The 20615-nt window shown below is 34.2% G+C and overlaps 1 protein-coding gene across 1 annotated transcript in view; it reads right to left on the reverse strand.

The window, feature by feature from the left end:
• Positions 1-20615, reverse strand: part of LOC117230307 — a 165614-nt gene that overhangs the window by 87849 nt on the left and 57150 nt on the right. Inside the window, exons 6-7 of the mRNA XM_033487606.1 lie at positions 15694-15836; positions 11642-11961 (exon numbers count right to left, since the gene is read on the reverse strand). Coding sequence (XP_033343497.1) covers positions 11642-11961; positions 15694-15836 — 463 coding nt within the window. The remainder of the gene's footprint in view (positions 1-11641; positions 11962-15693; positions 15837-20615) is intronic.

Below are 20615 nucleotides of genomic sequence, written 5' to 3' on the forward strand. Positions count from 1 at the left end.
ACGCTCCGACACCTTGTTCTGTCTTGAGCGTTTTAATATTTGAGAAAATAAACGAGCTGGGTAAATACTTTTCTTCCTTCAATTTAGTCTTTAAATGCATAGAGTTGTTCTTTGACAAGACTCGTACACTAACGTTGTCACTCAAAAATACTTAATACAATATAATATTGGATACTTATTTGTTTCAGATAGGATGCAATTTAATAAAATTATGAATGAAAGCATCTGTGTCAGGATTTTACTTCTTTGTGATTGACATATGCTTGATAAAACATTAGTTTGTATGGAAAAGTTCATTTTTTAAAACACGGTATGATTCAATTTTGAAAATTGACGTTGGTAATTGTCGAACCTTACGCGACTGTCCTGTGACGTGGAAAACATGAAAAATCTCCAGGTTGTATGATTTTTGAAGCATTGCAATTTAGACAAATCTGAACTCTTCTTCTCAAAGAAAAATCTCTTTCCTATTTCTTTTTCTAATTACGTGTAAGAAAAAGGCTACAGAAAAGATGATGAATTTTTTTGAATTACTTTTCTACGGGTTGGTAGCATGTAAATCGTAATTTATAAAATTGTAAAAATTATTTGTACATAGAATTGTTCGAGTCACAACTTGTAACTCGTTTGTAACTTACTGTACAATAAAACAATAAATACAACCAGATATCTCTACTTTTCCCTAATAAATAGAAAAATACGTAAATATCTTCAAATGTGTTATTTCTAACATTTCTAAACAACTTGAAATTAAATTATACGCTTTCTTCGCTAATTGTTGCTTCGATTAATTGAACCATTCGGTTCGTTGAGAACGAATTCTTCGTCGTATTTAATATTTAAAATTCCAATGGAGGGCCAATTACACTGCAAACAAAGCTACGACGTAATAAGACGTGTAATGAGACGATCGTAATTAGTGACCATCTTCCTCGTGTTCGTAGAGCAAAAACGCGAGTCGTGCGCGTTACCAGAGCAGAAAATCACGTGTTACTCCGACAGCCTTCCTATTTGCACTCTATTAAACCGAATTCTAGTTTTCGGTTTAATTTCATGAGAAAAACGAACCATAGCCAGCTGGAAGAATAGTCTGAAGAACTGGCTTTATTGATCCTCGACCAATTACTTCCGGTTTAAGTACCACTCACGTCTCCGGCAAATTACTCTTATCCCAGTTATCGGAGAATTTGTACAATTTTCTTTGACATACATTTCACGTTCGTCGGACAGTATTATAAAATAAAATACGACGGTCCTATTGTGTATAATTGGATTAACATTGTCAATAGAACTAAAAAAATATTTTACTTGCGGATTATTATTTGTCAATGATCCTTCGCTGAAATAAAATAGTACTATAAAATAAAATATCAAGATCCTCTCGTTTATGATTGGATTAATATTATTAAAATTTAGAAATTAAAAAATTACAGATTACTCCGTATCGATGATCCTTCGTTTAAATAAATAAATAACACTAATCATTTTTGTAAAGCAAGCAAAACTAGCAACGTGAAATTGAATTACTAATAATTAAACAAGAGCAATTGCACAAGTTTATCACAAAGTCTAACAATTTTAAGAATTGTAAGCCAGGTGATTGTTTCATTCGATGTAAAATTGTAGAATCGTGAAGATTGTTTGCACGATAATAATTTATAGGCTCGGCTTATTAATAATCTGTCAATTCACCAAAAAAATTGGGAAGATAATTTGATCGAAGAAAAATAAAATGTATATTTTGTGGAATAATTCCTCTTACAATTTGACATCGATATTCGTTTAATCTTTGTTGTTATTAAACAATTTCGTTAGTAGCTTTTTAATTTGATGAAATTAAAGATAGAAATATTTAACGTGACAAAGCAACCTCTTCCCCTAAATATACAAGCTATTTATAACCTTTACAAATAATTGAACTTCGAATATTTAAAAAAGGAATTGGAATGCTTCTTCTATTGGTACAAAACAATTATTTCACTTAACAGAGGAAACCAGTACGACATTGATAAATTGTCTCGTAATATCTCTCACAGGAAAACTCTTACATCCCTAAACTTACGAATTCGAAATCCCGAAACTTGTAAATTCCTAGATATGCGACTATAGTTCAATAGATATACCTTGATCCCATAAAGAAGACTAATTTCGAACAATAGATAAGAACCCTGAAGAAACCAGACCCTGTAACAATCGAAAGCTCATAATCGACAGATGTCTCCAGAAAATCCAGCCAGAACTTCCCCAGAAGCCCTTTCATCTCGCCAAGAAAAATCACGCGGTTCTTTAGAGTTCAGCTTCATCGAACTTCATCAATCAGCGGGAATACCGGAGAAAGTTCGGCGAATTCCCTGGAGGGCGGTCATCACGAGACCATTTCCATCGAAATGGCTGGAACACCTCGACGATAACTTCATTTCCATTCCAATCGTCTTATCGGTCTCACCGTGAAACGACTCGAGCGAGAAGAAACGAGCGGAGAAAAAAAGGAAAAGAAAAAGAAAAGAGCTAACTTACGGAAGAAAATCAGAAGCGCGAAAGATATATTCAAACGAGGGCAATTACACGGCCGATCGATCGGAAGGGTTTTTATCGCGACGCAAGGCATCTTTCGCGTGGCCTTCATCGTTCGAGGGAGAGACACAAAGGAGCACAAGGAAGAAGACGTCGACCTTCTCCAAGTCGAGAGCTGAGCTTTCGACGACGAAACTCGAGCCAGACACAGGCATTACACGCAGCCGGTGTTTGCCAAACCGGTGTTCGCGTGGATGATACCATTGACGACGAGGATATCGTTAACCCCTGCGAGCTTGAAAGTGGGATGGAATCTTTCACGAGGACCTGCTGTCAGTAAGTACAGTGAGAAAGCTCGATAACTCGATATCATATTTTTAATACTTATTATATGCTTCAGGTGGCTATTCATACGGTAGGTATACTAATTTTTGACTAAACATATACTCGCAGTACACATCTTGTAACTTCTATATGCGTGCTCAGTTTGGTTTTTAATTTGACCAATATAATCATGGCAGTCGTGTTTCGTTACAGTGCTCGTGAAATTTCAATGTGTTTCGTACAACACGCACGCATATGAACGCCAAAGTTTTCTATGATAAGTATCCAAATATTTTTGCCAGCCGATGTAGTACACGTCGAAAGGTCTGAATAAAAATGGATCCAAATATCATTAGTCTGAGAGTTATAAGAGTCTTCAAACACGACGAGTACTTTCTCGTTGATTTTCTCATTGGAATGGGCTGTTTTGTGAAATATTTCACGTTTGGATCCGGTTGTTTCACTTGGAAAATTTTTTTATTGCATCGGATTCAAGTTTTCTGGTTCGTGGATCGTTACTTTTGATTGCTATCATTGAGTAACTCTCAGTATTAGTGAATGGCAGGGAAACTGAAGTAGGAACTATGTTCTGTACGGGATAACTGTAACAGAGGAGATGTATTCTTTTGTATTTTCGAGGAAGTCGATGAAACCCGGGAAATACGTTTCGTGTGGAGAGATAATAAATAATAGCGGTAATGTAGATTATTGCTGTATTTTCGAGAACACGACAAGATTGTGAGTGAAAATTAGATTGCACATAACGATTTAATGAATGATAATAAAATAATAGTAACGAAGAGACTGTTTTTCATTGAATAAGAAAGATAGGAATAAAAATAAGATACTGCTAATACTGTAAGAATATTGCGATAATAATAAACTTACCTGTATAGATTTTAACTTCAAGGTATGCTAAACATTATATAATAAACGAACACGAATAAAACGTAAAAATAGATGCAGAGAAACACAAGGAGAGCAAGGGAAGGAAGGAAAAATTACAAGCAGTTTATATCTGCTGTTTACTTACGCAACAGTAAGAACTTTCGCTGTTTTATTAAACCGAGTACACTTACAACGACAAATTTCCCTCATTAGCAAGTATGAAACGGCAACAACCAGCCAGTGAATAAATAAAACTTCCTTCGCGAAAGAAATGACACCACTAATCAAGGAAATTGGAAGAAAAATAACTCGATTCTATTCAGCCTCTGTTACCTTATACTATCGATGATACATCGATATCGATACTTTCTCGTTACTTAAAATTATCTATCAATTTTCTCAATGTACAACGCAATCAATTCCATTAGAAATAAATTTCAGACATAAAATTGATGAAAAATTTAATTAATCGTATACTGGATAAAATTTAACAGATTGCATAATGTGATTATATTTTTCTTAATTCTTGATTACTATTTATGTAATAGTATTTCTAAAACGCTACAGATCACAAGTTATTATACAAAACAATACAAAACAAATGATAGTAATAAGATACTCTATTGTATAACAAAGACAAGTTGATAATAAAACAAATGAAATTTTACAAATTACACGCTATATCTGACTATCCAATTTCGTGAAAATTTATAAATATCTTATTAGTGAGCAAACTACTATGCAAGATAACAAACTGATAAATCCTACTATCATAATTCAAAGAAGTCTTTATTTATAGCTACATCGCATTATCTTTGCCCATAAATTAAATGTCAAATTATTGAATATTCTATTTGTCATGGTAAAGCAATTTTAATCGTTTTAATTGATTCACGCCATAATTGGTAGAAGGTCGGGATGTCGTTTGCGAGATAAAAAAAAAACAGCGCCGGTAGGAAGAGGAGAAAATAGAAAGCTCTTGCGAAACTGACTCCCCAGGAAGATAGATCTGTTCGAGGGAGATACGAAGGTAAAAAGCGTAGCAAAATAACGTGCAGCCGCTCTGGACGAATGTCTTCCATCATTTCGGAATGTACATTATCGTACTTCTCGCGTCTACTCGCAGTAGTATCTCTCGCTTTTTTCAAATTACAATGATTCCTTTATTTTCTTCTACCTACGTTTACATTCAATTTATCGTTATTAGGAAAAATATTCATAGTTTCGCATTATTAGCGAAACCTACTTTAACGACCGACATTGTTCTTCATGCTAATATGATTTATGGCATACTTTATGTTAAGCGTGATCATCCTTCTCAATTTGGTTTCTTTTAGAGGAGAAAGATCGCGGAAATTTATGGAGGTTCTAACGCGATCGATGGTCATAACGATCGTTTCAGATCTTTTTTACAATGGAATTCTAAACAATAGACAGATACAAAAGAATGTACATTATAATTATTGATCTCGTTAGATAATTTTTCTGCATCAAAATAAGAAGAAACTGGAAATCGATTACAGTTATGGTTCCTCTTGAACAATCAAGGCTTTTATCCATAGTGAGCTGAATCGTGCTTCATGGAAACATTTGTCGTTCGGTTACCAGGTACGCGAGAACAACGTGATTATATCGATACATGATAAACATACTCGAAAGCAGTTTAATCGTAATGCTATTAAGAGATTATCAGATATCTGCCAATGCTAATCAAAGCACGTCTGTTTCAGTCGCTATACAGCCCACTAGTGTCCTGAGAATACAAAGATATCATCATAGAAGATAACGTGTGTATACAAAATTCCTTTTATCCTTTATACATTTTCAAAATTAGCAAATTAGTCGGCTTTATACGTATATTATATTTAATGACGTGAACGAATATTAAATTACCGAATGTTTGGTAAAAATACTGGAAAATATTTCACGAACGACTTGAATGGTTTCCGTGGAAAAATATCGCAGAAGAAAAATATTTCCCCACAGTTATTTCTCTCGAATTTCTTCGAAACGAATATTTTCTCGCAGAATGGCATACATTATACTTTTTTGCTGCACTTTTCAGTGATTGCAGGTGCATATTCAAAATCGTATATTTTATTACAGATTATGCAGATTTAACTCTGTTTTATACGTATACGTGTGACCTACTCAAGAACCATATTAACGAACTCCATAAATTGAAATGTAAACAAGAAACTATAATTTCACGGATATTATTTTTTAAGAATTTCCTTCCAACGTACGATTATTCGTGTCATATTCTTGCGATAAATAAATTTATAGAAAACACGTACCTTTGCCGAGTTGGAAGAAGAGTTGGAAGAAATTTACAGAAACTTGCTGGAGTTTCTCATTTTCTTCTAAGAAGTTCATATGCGTAGTTATACACAATTGTATTTTAATTTGAAATTAATATGCTTCCAAAAGATTTCTATCTAGATTTCTAAAAGATATCTATTCTCTGAGAAAACTTGTATCAATCGAAGTCTTAAACAATGCAAAATATATCTCAATTAAGAGATGCTATTATAGTATATCTTTTCCGCAAACAAAAATATCGATCCCATAAAATTATCAACATAAGGGAAAGAAATAATTTTGTCTTTTTTTTTTTTTTTCTAAAAACAACCCGAATGACGTAATCAACTGGAACACCCCACTTACGTGCACCGGTGTACCGCTTCCGGTAAACGAGAATCGATGTAACGAGCCGCCCGCAATCTCGATGTAATTTACATTAATTCATCGATATCGTAACAAATGAATCCTGTCGCGCGTAGAAAGAAATATCGATCCATCGTAATTTGGTTGTAATAACGCTTGTTGCCGTCCATACGGCAGGGATTTCCACGTCATTAGGCCTTCGCGTCACTTTTCCAGCGTTAAAATTACTCATATTCTCAATTCCTTTAAGAACTTTTGATCATTCTCTCTTGGTATAGGGATGAAATAGACGATGGACGAATACGTAAAATAAATACTTAATTAGGAAGTACTCTTCTATGCTCTTAGGTACAAAGTTCTCCTAATTTGCTGCATAACGAGCCACCGTGAGCTTTGATCATAGAATTTTAATAGTAAATGGTATTTTTTTCAGAGGATATAAATCTTATGTAGAACACGATGATAAATCCTGTGCAATAGAGTAAATATCCTATTTTAACTTTCATTTTTTTTTTTTTTTTTTTTTTTTAGTTAATTGTAGAGTTTTTAAATCGTAAACAGCGTGAGTTGAAAAGTAAAATTATTTCACTTTTTGAAGGATGTAAATTTCATATTAAATATAGACAATAAACTTCATAAACTAGAATGATTAACTTTGGTTTTTATTTCATTTTGTCAATTCCGGAGATTAAGAAGGAGAAAAATTTATTTAGTTTTTTAAAACATGTAAATCCTAAAAACCAAGATCAATTTACAATTTTTATTTGAGTGGAAAATCTCTGTCTCTAACGCATCGCATTTATTATTCCAATCCTTTAACTGCAACCAACTTTCTTTATCCCTCGTAATCTCGCTCGAGATAATTCGATTCGAACGCTAGCAATGACTATTTCTCCGATATTGGCTACTTATTCGATGTCAGTTTTTAAACGAAAGTGTTTCTATGCGAAACCACTAAATAGTCATTGCAAAGGAAAAGAAAATTCTGAATATACATTTACACCAGCTAACGCGAAAATTTTATGTAAATATTTTAAAAAATATAAAAATTTGTCAGACTGTCTCATCTCTGTTTCACACTAACTACGAGGTTTCATTTTTCAATTTTCAACTTTTTCCCGCTTCATAAAAGTCACCTTTGAGCAAGACACTTTATATAGACTGTCGTTTTAGTACGATCAATGTACCATTATCCCTAACATCGAGATTGTTCTTTCTGAATGATCTTTTTTATTGACTACGCAACATTAGTCCCGTGATTAATCATCTTCGCAGTATCGGTTAATTCGATCAACGCACTATTATCTCGTGTAAAATAGAAGCGCATACAATGCACATAACGCAGAAGAAATACAACATATCCAAAGTGGAATGGTCGTTATAATTTCAAATAGATAAAACAAGTCTCATTAATTTCGTCCGTAAAAATATCAGTTTGCATAAAAATCTACGCTCTGTTACGAAAAATCAATATCAATTTCACCAAAATATACGTTCTTAATCGTCCAAGAAAGAAGAACATTAAAACCTACAATTTCAAATTTGGTAGTGTTCTAATTTAAAATCCTGTCTTTCCATCATACCAGATACGTAACAGGCATCCAATAAAATTTCCACGGTTGCCTATTAATAAAACAGTTATACGGAAGAAGAGTTTAAACAACGCAAAGCACAAGTATTTAAAACGGACCACTTTAATAGTAGACAACCGGTTATCCTTAGCGTGTACGTGAATTCAAGAAATTTAGAAGCGTGCGCAAGGTATTAATAATAAGACCTTCTATATGCAAGGTCTATGTGGAAGATATGTCGTTTTCTCCATTACAGCTCGTTTCACCTAACCGGTTGCGAGTTACTCGTGAGCTTTAATGATCGACTAAATCTTCCGGCGTGATAGTGCGAGGATTAACTGATACCATGACCGCGATAAACCCTTTCGTTGATACACGATTGGGGTTAGAGTGATAGTAATAGCAGAGGGATTGAAGTAGAAGCAGGAAGAGCGATAGTAGTAGTGAGTGCAACGGTGCTGGAAATATCGATAACAGGAATATGGTGATAATAGCAGCAGAAACGAGGACCAAAGTGCAGATCAAACGTATTGGTCGGTCAAGGCCATTTCTCCTCCATTGCATTTCCAATCTCATGAATTCTATGTATATCTTGAAATCTGTGGTAACTTTGTATGCACAGGGTGATTCATTGTAATCTTTCGATGGAATTACGTGTGAAAGTATTTGTTGTTCGAAGGAAAGTTTCAAGCAAGATTTTATGGTGGCCGCAAAATTATTTCTGCATCGTATCTTTAAGAGTAGAAGGGAAGAGCCATTTATATTTGGGTAAAGCATGTACACTATCATCTGGTATAATAACATACTTATTTCTTAATACGTTAAAACGATTATCTTAAAATGATAGTAAGATAATTCTTAGCTGTCTTCGCGTAGAATGTCGAAACTTTCTAATGAAATTTTGAAGCATTTAATTTGGTAAAAATTGTCTTTTTGTAAAGTGCACAAAGACTTTCACAGGTGATTAATTTCCATTATCAATCAGTCGTGATTAAAAGAAGGTTGATTTCAACGTTTGTGTTTATTTATGAAGAAGAACAGAGGATTAAAAAGGAAGCAATTTTCGAGAATTACTTATTTCAGGTTTGCCATAAATTATACTATTCTCTGTACATCACTTCTACCATAAATTTTAGCTTATTCGCATAATGTCTATAGTGAAATTACAAACAAAGTTAAACTCTGTATACCACGAATAGTTAGTTAAAACTACTAACGGTCTGCCAACATGAAAACAAACTAGCCTGCAACCTGATTGCTCACCATTTACCAATTTTCCTATAAAGCGATTATAGATATCTCGGTTATTGCGTTAAAAAGTTTCGTTCGTAATATGAATTCGGAGTTCGTTCATAAAACTTTCGCTTATAACAACTGTATTACACGCATTCAAATAAAACGTTTCCTCTCATAAAAATTCCTATGCATTAACTTTTGAGCATAGCTTGGCTGCTAGAAAAAAAAAAAAGAAAAAAGGAAAGAAAAATCCAACATCTTCAGTATCGTGCCTGTTCATACAATAACGTACGTACATTAATTCATAAAACAAATATAGTCCATAAAAAACATAAAATAACAGCATTTTTAAACATTTTATACACTGCTATGTAGTAAAATGACATTATCTATCTAGGAAAGTTAAATTCCATTTAAGAGATTCCTATCTACGTAACTACTAACTCGCTTTAAAAGCCCTGATTCTTCACTATCTTCTACTAAATACGTATATCATATTTTCCTTCGCGTTATTTCACTCGTGAGAAGATTCTCAACCCAACAACGAATCGTCGTTGTAATAAACGTAATTAAAAAATAGGTGAATATGTTAAAAAGTAAAGTAGCAGTAAGTTGATATAATTGAAGTTGCGATGGAAAGAGGCTGATGGAAAGAGTTGCAAGGTGAAGCGCGATATGACAAATACCAAATATAATAATAGTACAAATACATAAGAATAGTAGACAAAGCGGAATATCTAAAAAAGGAAGGAATAGCAGGCAGTCAGAGGCTAATGTCCGAAAGTGTGAAGAAGAGAAATCGTTGCTGGTTTGGAAGAGGAAAAAAGAAAATGTATTTTATGTAGTTTAGAGGTAAGCGTCTTAAAACATTCATTAAATAACTGCTACAGGTTACATTTTAAAAGAAAAAGATATGGTAAAAGGTGGGATAAGTGAAGCGGCGGTAAGCTGGTGAAGAGTTTCAGAGAAAAAAGCGCAAGGATATAGCTACCGAACTAATTGTAAGTCAAGGGTACTAGATATGTGATAGTATTACGTTAAGTATAGCGTAATAGGTATGCGAGATACTATCAAAAAGAAACTGAACTGATTTTATAAATATTTATTAATTTATTTATTGAATATTTTATAAATATCATTTTATAAATATCATCCAATCTAAATTTGACTTTCGCACCATTGGAAATTATTTTCCCAATCTGCGACAAGCGTCTGTTCTTCGGAGAGGAGCGCTTGCCAGACAAATTAGAGCACAGAGTTTCAATTTCGTTCGTGGAAATGGAAAGAACTCGTAGGGGGCGAAATCTAGTGAGTACGAGTAACTAGTTTTTAGATTTAACCCTTTGTGACTTCTATCTATTTCCAAAAACGAAATTGAAACTCAAGGGACGGCGTCTCGACAGTGTGAAAAAGATACAAGTTGAATCGCAGCAGGCGTTTAATACGGTTGAAATAAGTGATTTTCCATAATCATTTGGAGCATGACAGAATCGATCCGATCAGCCATATCGCTACAGCAAGAGATTATTTTGAGGGGTACAGAAGTAAAATTTAGGTTGATTTTTTAATAAAATTTTTATAAATTCAGTCCAATTTCTATTTGATTGCACCTTGTAGTTATAATAAACATTACGTAAATATATGTTCAATTGTTACTTTTAAATATAAGAGAGAATATGTGTTATGCTTTAAGAGCTGTACGACAAACAACGAGAAATATATCAGCCCAGTTCTCTTCCAAGCTGTAAAGTTGAAAAATACGTAAATATATACACAGTGTTTCATAACATGCGGGGTCCACTTTCAGAGTTATGGTCACTTTCGTATTTTAATAATCCACACCTGTCTACCTTCACAGAGGCTACCCATCGGTCTTTATTACTCGATGTACACCTGGAATTTTTGAAAGATTGCGAAATTCTCTGACGCGACGACTGCAAGCTTGCATATATATAGTAATGGAATATAACCGCGGCAAAGGTGTAAAGCATTTTTCAGATGCCGATGTCGCGATGCAAATGAAAAAAAAAAAAAAAAAAAAAAAAACGGAAAACAGTCTCCGATATGCGTGTAAGAAGAACAGACTTGTGTTCAAATATTCTTTTTTGTTATTATATTATTTCGAAATGTTCGCTGCTCGTTTCTTTCTCACAAAATCTGGCTCATTCCTACGTGCAATCCGATGGTATCATTTCGACCACCTTCTACGAAACTCAGCCATCGCGGATTATTGCAACACAAAAATAGCTATAACTTTGAACCACAACGTCAAATGGAACGTATATTCGTACGAATTTTTCTCATTGCTTTTGTGTTCTCTGTCCACTCCTGAAATAGGTTTCACGAGTTATGAAACAGCCTGTATGTACTATAGGCTGCTATAAAGTGTAAACGAGATAAATAAAAGTAAAATGAGAAAAGAACGAAAGGAAGAGACTTACCACCATGTCAGAGCCACTCTTGGAGGCGTCGCTGACGGCGGAGGGGCTCCTTTCGACAACGAGGCCTCCAGGTACCGGGGTTGAGGTCGGCGGTGTCGATGTCGGCGTTGCCGCCGAGGCGGTGCTCGCCGGCTGGCTGGACTTGGGGGTCGGCGCTGGTGTAACGACGGACGACGTGGACACCGATTGATCCTTGTCGGAGCTGACCTGGTTCGTTGTCCCGCTGACAACGCCGCCGATGATGGACACACCTGCTCCCGCGGCCGCTGTCGAACTCGAGGCTCCGGACAACTCATCCGTTGGCAAAGAGCTCCCAACGTCTTTTTCATACAACCAAGAGAAACGATTCATTGCTTCGAAATTTGTTTTTCGAAAGCAGATTTAATTTTAACAACTTCTTCTTTTTCCTTAATACAATAGAAAAATCAAATTTTGGAAGGTTTCGCAGTTGAGAAAACGAAGCAAACGAGCGGCGACAGTAATTTTTGAAGAATGATTATCGTTATGGAATATCAGATATTATTTGTCTCTCACTTTTTCTTTTTTATTTTCGTTTATAGCATAAGTAAGTGGTATAGGTTTAATTTGAGACAAATAGAATAGTCTTGGATATAGTCTACTGTATGTTTTATATTTCTGTAAAGTAATTAATATAGTTGTTAAAAATAGCAATATAAATCTTGGGAAATGAAGAATAGAATGTACGAAAGAAATTATTATTGTGTATAGTGAAAATGCAATGCAATGTAATTTGAAAGAAATTGCTGAATTTAATTTTCTTTTTTAGTTAAGGTAGGATATTTCGCAGTAAAAAAATGTGGAGTTTCTGTCGACAAGACGATAAGATGTATTCGTAGCATAAGACTTTGTAATATAAAGGTTGGGAGAATCCTTAGGCAACAGGTAATAGGTGTTACGTAGGATGATGTGAGAAAAAGTGAGAAAGTTTGAAGAGTTTTGTAATTTTTTCCCGCAAGCTAACTTTTCCAGCGAAAAATTACCCGAGAGATTGTTATAAGTGATAAGAAAGGAGATATAACTTCGATCTGAAGCTTTTCCACGAAGAAAAGAGAATAAACGAACTAGGAAATTTTCTTTGCAACGATTTCACAACTTCTCAGCCTGAAAACTTTAAATAACTAATTAAGAGAAAAATCGTAACGTACGTCAACCTTCGTACGTCAAAAGAATAACAGAAATTGAAATTAGAATCGCCATCGAAACTATCTCTCGCACAGTACAAATATTCGAAGAAACTTCTTCAATTTCTGCTAGAAAATGAAATTTTTATTCGTTTTTTTTTTTATTCCTAAATTAATCTATCTATATGCAAAGGGAACTTTAATTGTCAATTTCATTGTGGAATAATTAATTAAAAAATAAATTAAAGCCAGAGAATACCAAAGAAGAATTTATTTTAATCTATTAACCGGGAAACAAGATTTAACTTATAAATTCTAATTCTAAGATTCTAATTATAAGAAAGCCCCATCTCTTTACGTGCCGTTTCAATTTTATTTATACAAATAAGTTGTACCATATCTTTATCAAAGCTTATTGATAAATCTTTCATGGAAACTTAAAAAAGAATTCTACGATTCTAGAAATTTGTTCACAGATTAAAGGTAACATTTTTTTTAAATAAAAAATAATGATACAGATTAATTATATCTTAATATTAATAAAGTATACTAAAACTGGGAAAGATCTTGATTTAGAGTTTTTATTAAAATAAGCAAAATAAAGGAAGCTTGAACAAAAGAAGATGAGAAGAAAGATATCCAAAGAAATAAGATTAAAGAATCTTAACCAGAAACGAGTTGGGCCAAATCGAAGCACGATCAGGAAACAAACGAACGTTCGTTTCTTCCTGATACTCCTTTTAAACTTCGGTTCAGGCTTTATTTTTATCGAGAATCAGTTAACAATAACGGAAATTGGCTTTTTCTCCAACTTTCATTTATTCCCCTAGTCTGATTGTAAGACGCGAAACTAGAATGCTGCAAGAAGTTTTAAAAGCTACAAGAACAAAGGACAAAGTTGTCGAGAAGTTGGCCATGTTTCTTCGTAAAATTCTGTATGCTCGAACGAATGAAAATTTCAAACAGCGCCGGATAAACTAAAACTGGAAAGCAAGGCAAACAAATGGCATAAAACAGCCTAATTAATTAAACGCACACTGACAACCTGCGCAACTAGAAATTACGAGATTCTCTTTGCTATCAGACATTCTACAAAATTAATCGATCAGTTTCGTCGGTTTATTTCCCCTTTGATTTTGTGTATCTCTGCAGCAATTTATTTGATTACCACTAAATACATCTGCAAAGTTTATTGACGTTAATTTTCAATTTCGTTTTAAGTCTTTCTTCGGTTATTTAAAATATTCATAATTAATACCTCTACAAAGATTATAAATAAATATCTTGCCACTTGGAAAACGTAGCTTGGGTAATTGGAAAAAGTAACTCGGTAGAAAGAAAAATACAAATGTATATAAAATTACCGATACTCCATTCCGGATATTTTATACGTCTTTGCATACTACATTCTGTTCTATAGGGCATATCGATATTCCATTTTAGATATTTTATATATTTTTATATGCTATATACATTGTGCGCATTTTTATCTTCAAATTTATCCTACATGCATAAAAATTCACAGTTTAGTGATCACTATCGATAAACCTTTGGTTTAGCTTAGATATACAAAATTTCGGACGATGGGATTTTTAACCTTGCTGTATTTTTTGTGTCACTTTCAACTTCAACAAATTGTTATCAGCAATTTTTTTATGTTCGAAGAAAATAGGACAGAATCGTTACCAACAAACTTAGTTTTTCACATAATTCACGTTCATGCTAATGTTTTTCTTAAAACAGTGAAATTCCTTCTTCCTACCAAAAGTGAAATTAACACGTAAAAATTGTGTACAACATTTGCATGGCTCGGTCTTAAAATCACATATTTCACGATAAAATCGTTAGAAGAGAGAAAACTGTTCAAAACATAGAATACGTTTAATTGTATCAAAAATGGAAACTTTAATTGCAAATCCTCTGATGGAATTTGGCCCACTTTCTGTTCTGTTCCATTTTGTTGTTTACCCGAATTTTGCAATCTGGCTGCCTGCGCATCACAGTTAATCTAGTTTAGTGCCCGGTGCATATGACATTTCTGCATCACGGAGTTATTCGAAACTTCTACAAACTCCGTAGTACATACTGGCTTGATACTTTGGTCACCGAGTATCATATTCGAAATTAAGCGGCTAATTCAATTACCAGACCGTTGTTTGCGTCATTTGCCCAACAATTTCACAGTCAGTCAATAAAACAACGAAGCGAACAACAGATGCTTCTCGGTTCCACACCACGAGACATTTCTAACGATTGTTGTACGAATGTTTTCAGACGTGCGTATAATTAGTGGGTGAAATCTCTTAATTAGCAGAAAATTAATATTTGAGGTAAGAGACGGTAGATGTTAAAACGCATTACCGTGAATATTTTCTTGAATTCAAAGTTTAATTCAAAGCTTCTATGTAAATTCAAATTGTTTGATTTCCCGAAAAATTAAAATACGCACGACGTAAATATTGTTTTTCAACGTATCTACAATTCCAGATAGAAAATTATTATCTTCTACTTGAAAGAAAAAAAAAAGAAGAAATTTGCATGACAACATTTTATTTCTGGATTTCAATGTTTTACTGATGGTGGAAAAATTATTTGTCTGTGAAAATTACAAAATCATACGATCAAATTTTACGTAGTTTTAATCACAATGCTTCGTACAAAAACTTTTTATGAAAATTATAAATCTGCATGATAAAATCTTATTATATACTTTAAAGAAAAAACTTAAAAATTCTTTCTTTCAAGAATGGAAATTAGTTGATAAAACTCGATAGCAATTTTTCCTCAGATGAAACTTGCACTGTTCCGGGGAAAAGTGGGCCAGACATACCGTAGATTTAACGATGAAAAAATTGGATTGAGGGATGAGACTGACGCACCGTACGGAATAAAAAATCGAACTCAAATTACCTTGGGTGCTTCTTGCTACGACCAACTCAACCAGACCACGTGCCTTCTGAAGAATCGAGATTGCCTGTTCATGAGAGATGTTCGAGTCTAGTGGTTGTCCATCTATCGCCAATATCTGATCTCCCTCTACCAGTCGGCCATCACTGGAACAGAGCAGTTCAAGGTTTAATGAGAGAAATCGTCTGAATTGCTCGATCAATTTCAAGCTGTCAAAAAATGCTCCCATATTATACTTTTATATTAAAAGCACGAGCTTTGTCATTTCTTTTTAATTCTTTTAAGGTTTACCTTGTATCTTTCAAACATTTCTTGATCAACTATCAAATCATTTTTAATAGAAATGAAAGAACATGTACAAAAATAAGGGATTCTTTAAGGGAAAAAAGAAATTACAATGTCTAGAAGAGTTTGAGCGCCAAAGTGACGAGAATTAACTGATCTCCTTCAGTTGAAAAATTTATATTGTTATCTGAAGAAAATCAGATGTTACCTACTACTGTTCGATGCTTGTAATTACTATAATTGTCTTAATACGTGAAAATAAATAAAGCAAGCTACGTTAAACAATATGAAAAATATAATAGGAAGAATAATAATCTTTCTGCTTAAACGTAAATCTCTATAATTTTATGGCTTGCTGACTCATAATGTTATTAACTTTAAAAAGTAATATTATAAAATAATACTATAAAAGACATATACAATTTATAATAACTTAATTATAAAATAATATATTTGTACGATTCGTACAGGTTACAACCTAACTGTAATTTGATAAATAATAATGAAGGAAATAAATTCCACAGGACGATAAGACAAAATCCAATAAAACGCATAATGGTTTATCGGAATATCGAAGATTTTATCAAACGAAGTTATTGCGATGCTTTCGAGGAATGCAAAGGAACCATATGTCGCATCAGAAGCGCTTAATATTACGCTCAGCGTCCGGTTTTCTACTAAACGGAATTTCATCGAACCGATTCGCTAATACATTCCCAGAGCCATTAGATTCTATTAACCGGACTAATTGAGATGGTCACGGTTAAACCTGCCGCATTTACATACCATTTCTCTGCAGCTGCGACGCAAATTGATTGTGATCATCGTTCGTTAAAACGCGTTCCGATTAAAAGCCAATTAGAACGTGAAGAATTGTACACTTCACGAGGAAATATTATTCAAAGCACGCAGAAACCTCATTAACGATTATAACAGATAAAAAGTGAGAATTTATTATTATATTTCACAAGTGTAATTAAAATCACCTAATATCGACATAATTCCTCAAAATTCAATGCAATTACAATCTTATATGAAATTTAACGTAAACTATAATTTTCTACATTACACATATCATGTTCTAAGGGGCAGAAATCTTAATACAATAGGACTAAATCATAACTACGTATTTTATAAAATACGTATAAGGGTTTACACGTTCGATCTTTCAAATCGAAATTATAATTCTAAACTACGAAGAATAAATCAAATGTCCCATTCAATTCCCAAGTCCCTATTCTTTCTAGGTCTAAAATTAATTAGTGTTACAAAACGAAAGATAACACCATTCCTGCGTAGATCACCTTTCCGCTTGAAACAGATGGATAAAACGAAGGACGACGTTGTAAAGAAAAGGAAAGAGGGAAAAAAACGTTTAGATAACAGAATGTTTGAACAGTGAAGGATTCCGATAACAGTGATTCCACTGTGTCTCGTCTGTCACGCGGTCGGTCGCAATCTGTCACGAAATCTGAAGTTCAAAAGCGAAAATCAACATGACAAGACAGACCGTCAGGTGATCCCCGACAGTATACGAGCCGTAAGTTTTTTGGAACTAGTCCAGCTAGTATGGCGCTCTGTTCACGCAGGTGTGCCTCCGTTAACGATTTCCTCTACTTCGGAAATATTTTCAACAGATTCTCGTTCCAACTAATTCCCCGCTCCGATTGCCAGGATTTTAACCGTTTTTTGCAATGGATAAATAACTTTCTTATTAAATAATAGCGAATATAATAGAAATTATATCAAGAAATTAAACGTGATGGACGCAAACAAAAGTAGAAAAATATTTAATCTTATCGCGGACGATTAATGAGACTCTTATTATAATATTCAATATACGAATCTTGTATTATCTATGGTTCCGAACGAACTAGATGGCGAGTCTTAAACCTTGTAATGATCTCGTAATGAATTTTTTAACCTACATTTTGGAACACTATTATAGTTACACAAATAGTAAGATGATAGACGTTGATCGACGTTTCATGTTTTCAGATGCTCATCGATACTATTTACTCTACGATACACGAAAGCTCACAATCGTCGTAACGATGGTTTGACGTGTAACGAATTTATAAAAATTGCACGCGCCTCAACAGTCGAAATAGTTGCAAAAAAAAAAAAAAGATTCAAAGATATATATTCACGTTCAAGAACGACACGTTACGAAGCTTCTCCAGATTTTCCTATTCTTTGAATCCTTTTTTCCAATCCAAGTTTCTTCTGTACGTACTGTTCGTTCTCATAAGCTCACGTTGATGCCGTAGGATGGAAACGAGCTCATTAAACAAGAATAATGATCCCATTTGAGGAAAATCCAACGAAACGTCATTATCCACGTTCATCGATCCATCGATAAACGGGTCGAGAGTATTCTCTCGCAAGGGATAGAAGCTTCGCCCTGGTAAAGGGTATTTAGTGGGCCGGATGGCGGTTGCGTTACCTAATTTCCGGCAAAGCGAATTTCACTGGCTCTGCTAACGACACGGTGTGTCACGATCACGCTAACCCATGGCCTGAATTTTCGTGGATCAAAGGAGCGCCGATCCGTGACACGATTCGCGCTGTGTTTCGGATTTCATGCCTGCCACACTCGCTTTGGGATGTTTCCCGTGTACACCTGTTATATCGTTGAATCTCTCTTGTCAATTTCAGATTGCCAAGGAAAATTATGTTTAACCTTGCCATTGTGTTCTCCAGCCGTACCCTGTTGCTTTAACAAAGCGCCTGTTCCTGAAGGTTTGTTTCACCCAAGGGAATCTCTTTTGCCTTTGATAAAAAATTGTCAAAGAATTTATCTTGCTATCGTGAGTGTACTGAAAATGAAATAACTCCGGTTTGAAAAGTATTAGAGGGGAATCTATGTTTCAATATTGTGTAAATTCTTGATAAAATTCTTATAGGATTTGCAAGATATTATTGAGAGAATTCTTGTAGCTTTGAGAAGCATTGTTGGAGGTGTCTTTTTGAATTTTAAAATAAGCACGTTTCACAATATTATGCCAAATAGTCGTCAAACATCTTGTCTTTAAAATCTTTTCTAATATCGAGTCGCGTGTAAAATACGCTAGAAAATACTTCCAAATACCAAAATTATCGTATAACAGTAATTAAACATTCTTGTCTAATCAATATTTCCCCATTAATAGATAAGTGAGTTTACTGAACAGATACAGCCGAAAACATATGTATCCTTTATTTTTATTTCTTAACAAATATTACTTTCGTCCCAAGAATCTCCTCTAAGATCGAATCAAACCACAAAATATCTCACCAGAGACTCAGCACTCAGTAGCATTTCCAACTACCAAGATTATCACATCGTAGTAATTAGTGTCGACGAAAATAAAAAAGATCGGTACCACGATATTTCAATTTCGTATCGCAAGTGCCGAGAGAGGCCTGACATTTGTTACTGTGAGAACCTTCCCTGTGACCTAAGAATAGTGCTCGCAATGCGGCGTACAGGAAGGAGAAGAGGAAAAAGTGATACGCTACCCTATGCTTCTTCGGCCGCGACTCGTAAATTATAAATGGCAAGAATATTGCGAGACAGGTTTCCTCGGCCACGGAGGGTGCTTTCAACAGTGTAGCATACAGAAACGACGAGTGAGCCCGCTGACAGAACACAACGTGGTTCCACCGATGGTAGCAGGAGGATCACGTTAGAATTTTAAGATCGCCGCCAAACATACCCTGTCAAGACTACAACACGTGTCAGCAAGTTTACGAAACGATCGAAACATCTGTTATATCTGAATATTTTCGACATGCACGTTGATTCTTGCTGTGTTGCACGATGCAGGAATCGAAAATGTTGAACAGCGTTGGTATACTGCAAGCAAATGTTCACCCTTAATTTCTTTTTTTAGATTTATACAAAGAATTTGTATTTTTATTGAGACAAACGCTCAAACGTTTGGATAATGCAAAACGAATAACGCGTAATATAATAGAGGCGTTAAAAATAAATAAAGGAATATATTTTGAAGAACTTTTAAATTATTTCTTAGAATTCTGTTTGATTTTCTCAACGATGCTTGAAATATAAAAAATTCCGAGAAATAAACACTAAATTTCTCCAATGAATAAATTAACTATTTAGATCGACTGAAAATTACAATAAATCGAACGGGATTATACCATATACCAATGTTCGATATGCCGATTTTGTTTTCTCTGTTAGCAATTTCCATAATTGCAATTGCACGTGAATTTTATGACAGCGTAAATATAACTCGTGCAAGTTTCAAAGAATAAATCAATAATTGTACATTTTGCTGTGGAATATCACTGTGGAAACCCAATTACGTTACGCTGACATCGATGAGAATTCAACGAGCTCCAACGACGTGATTGATTTAAACCAATCCCAATGTTTTTCGAGAGGTAACAATGCGTTCGATGATTAAACCTCGCCTTTCTTCTGCTCCCAGCAAAATTGATGATCAAGACGGAAGCCATCCCTGGCGAACAGTTTGAACGAAAGTTTCATCGACTTTTTCTATCGATCTCATTATCTAAATCGATACAATCGGTTTCATGTTCTTATCAATATTTTTGTCTAATTATTGATATAAAAAGTTAGATATTCTTCGTATAAAAAATGTAGGAAAAGATAAAGAATACTACGACTA

The sequence above is a fragment of the Bombus vosnesenskii genome, unplaced genomic scaffold (genome assembly GCF_011952255.1).
Source record: "Bombus vosnesenskii isolate JDL3184/JDL3185 unplaced genomic scaffold, Bvos_JDL3184-5_v1.1 scf7180000013266, whole genome shotgun sequence".
Classification (NCBI taxonomy): Eukaryota; Metazoa; Arthropoda; class Insecta; order Hymenoptera; family Apidae; genus Bombus; species Bombus vosnesenskii.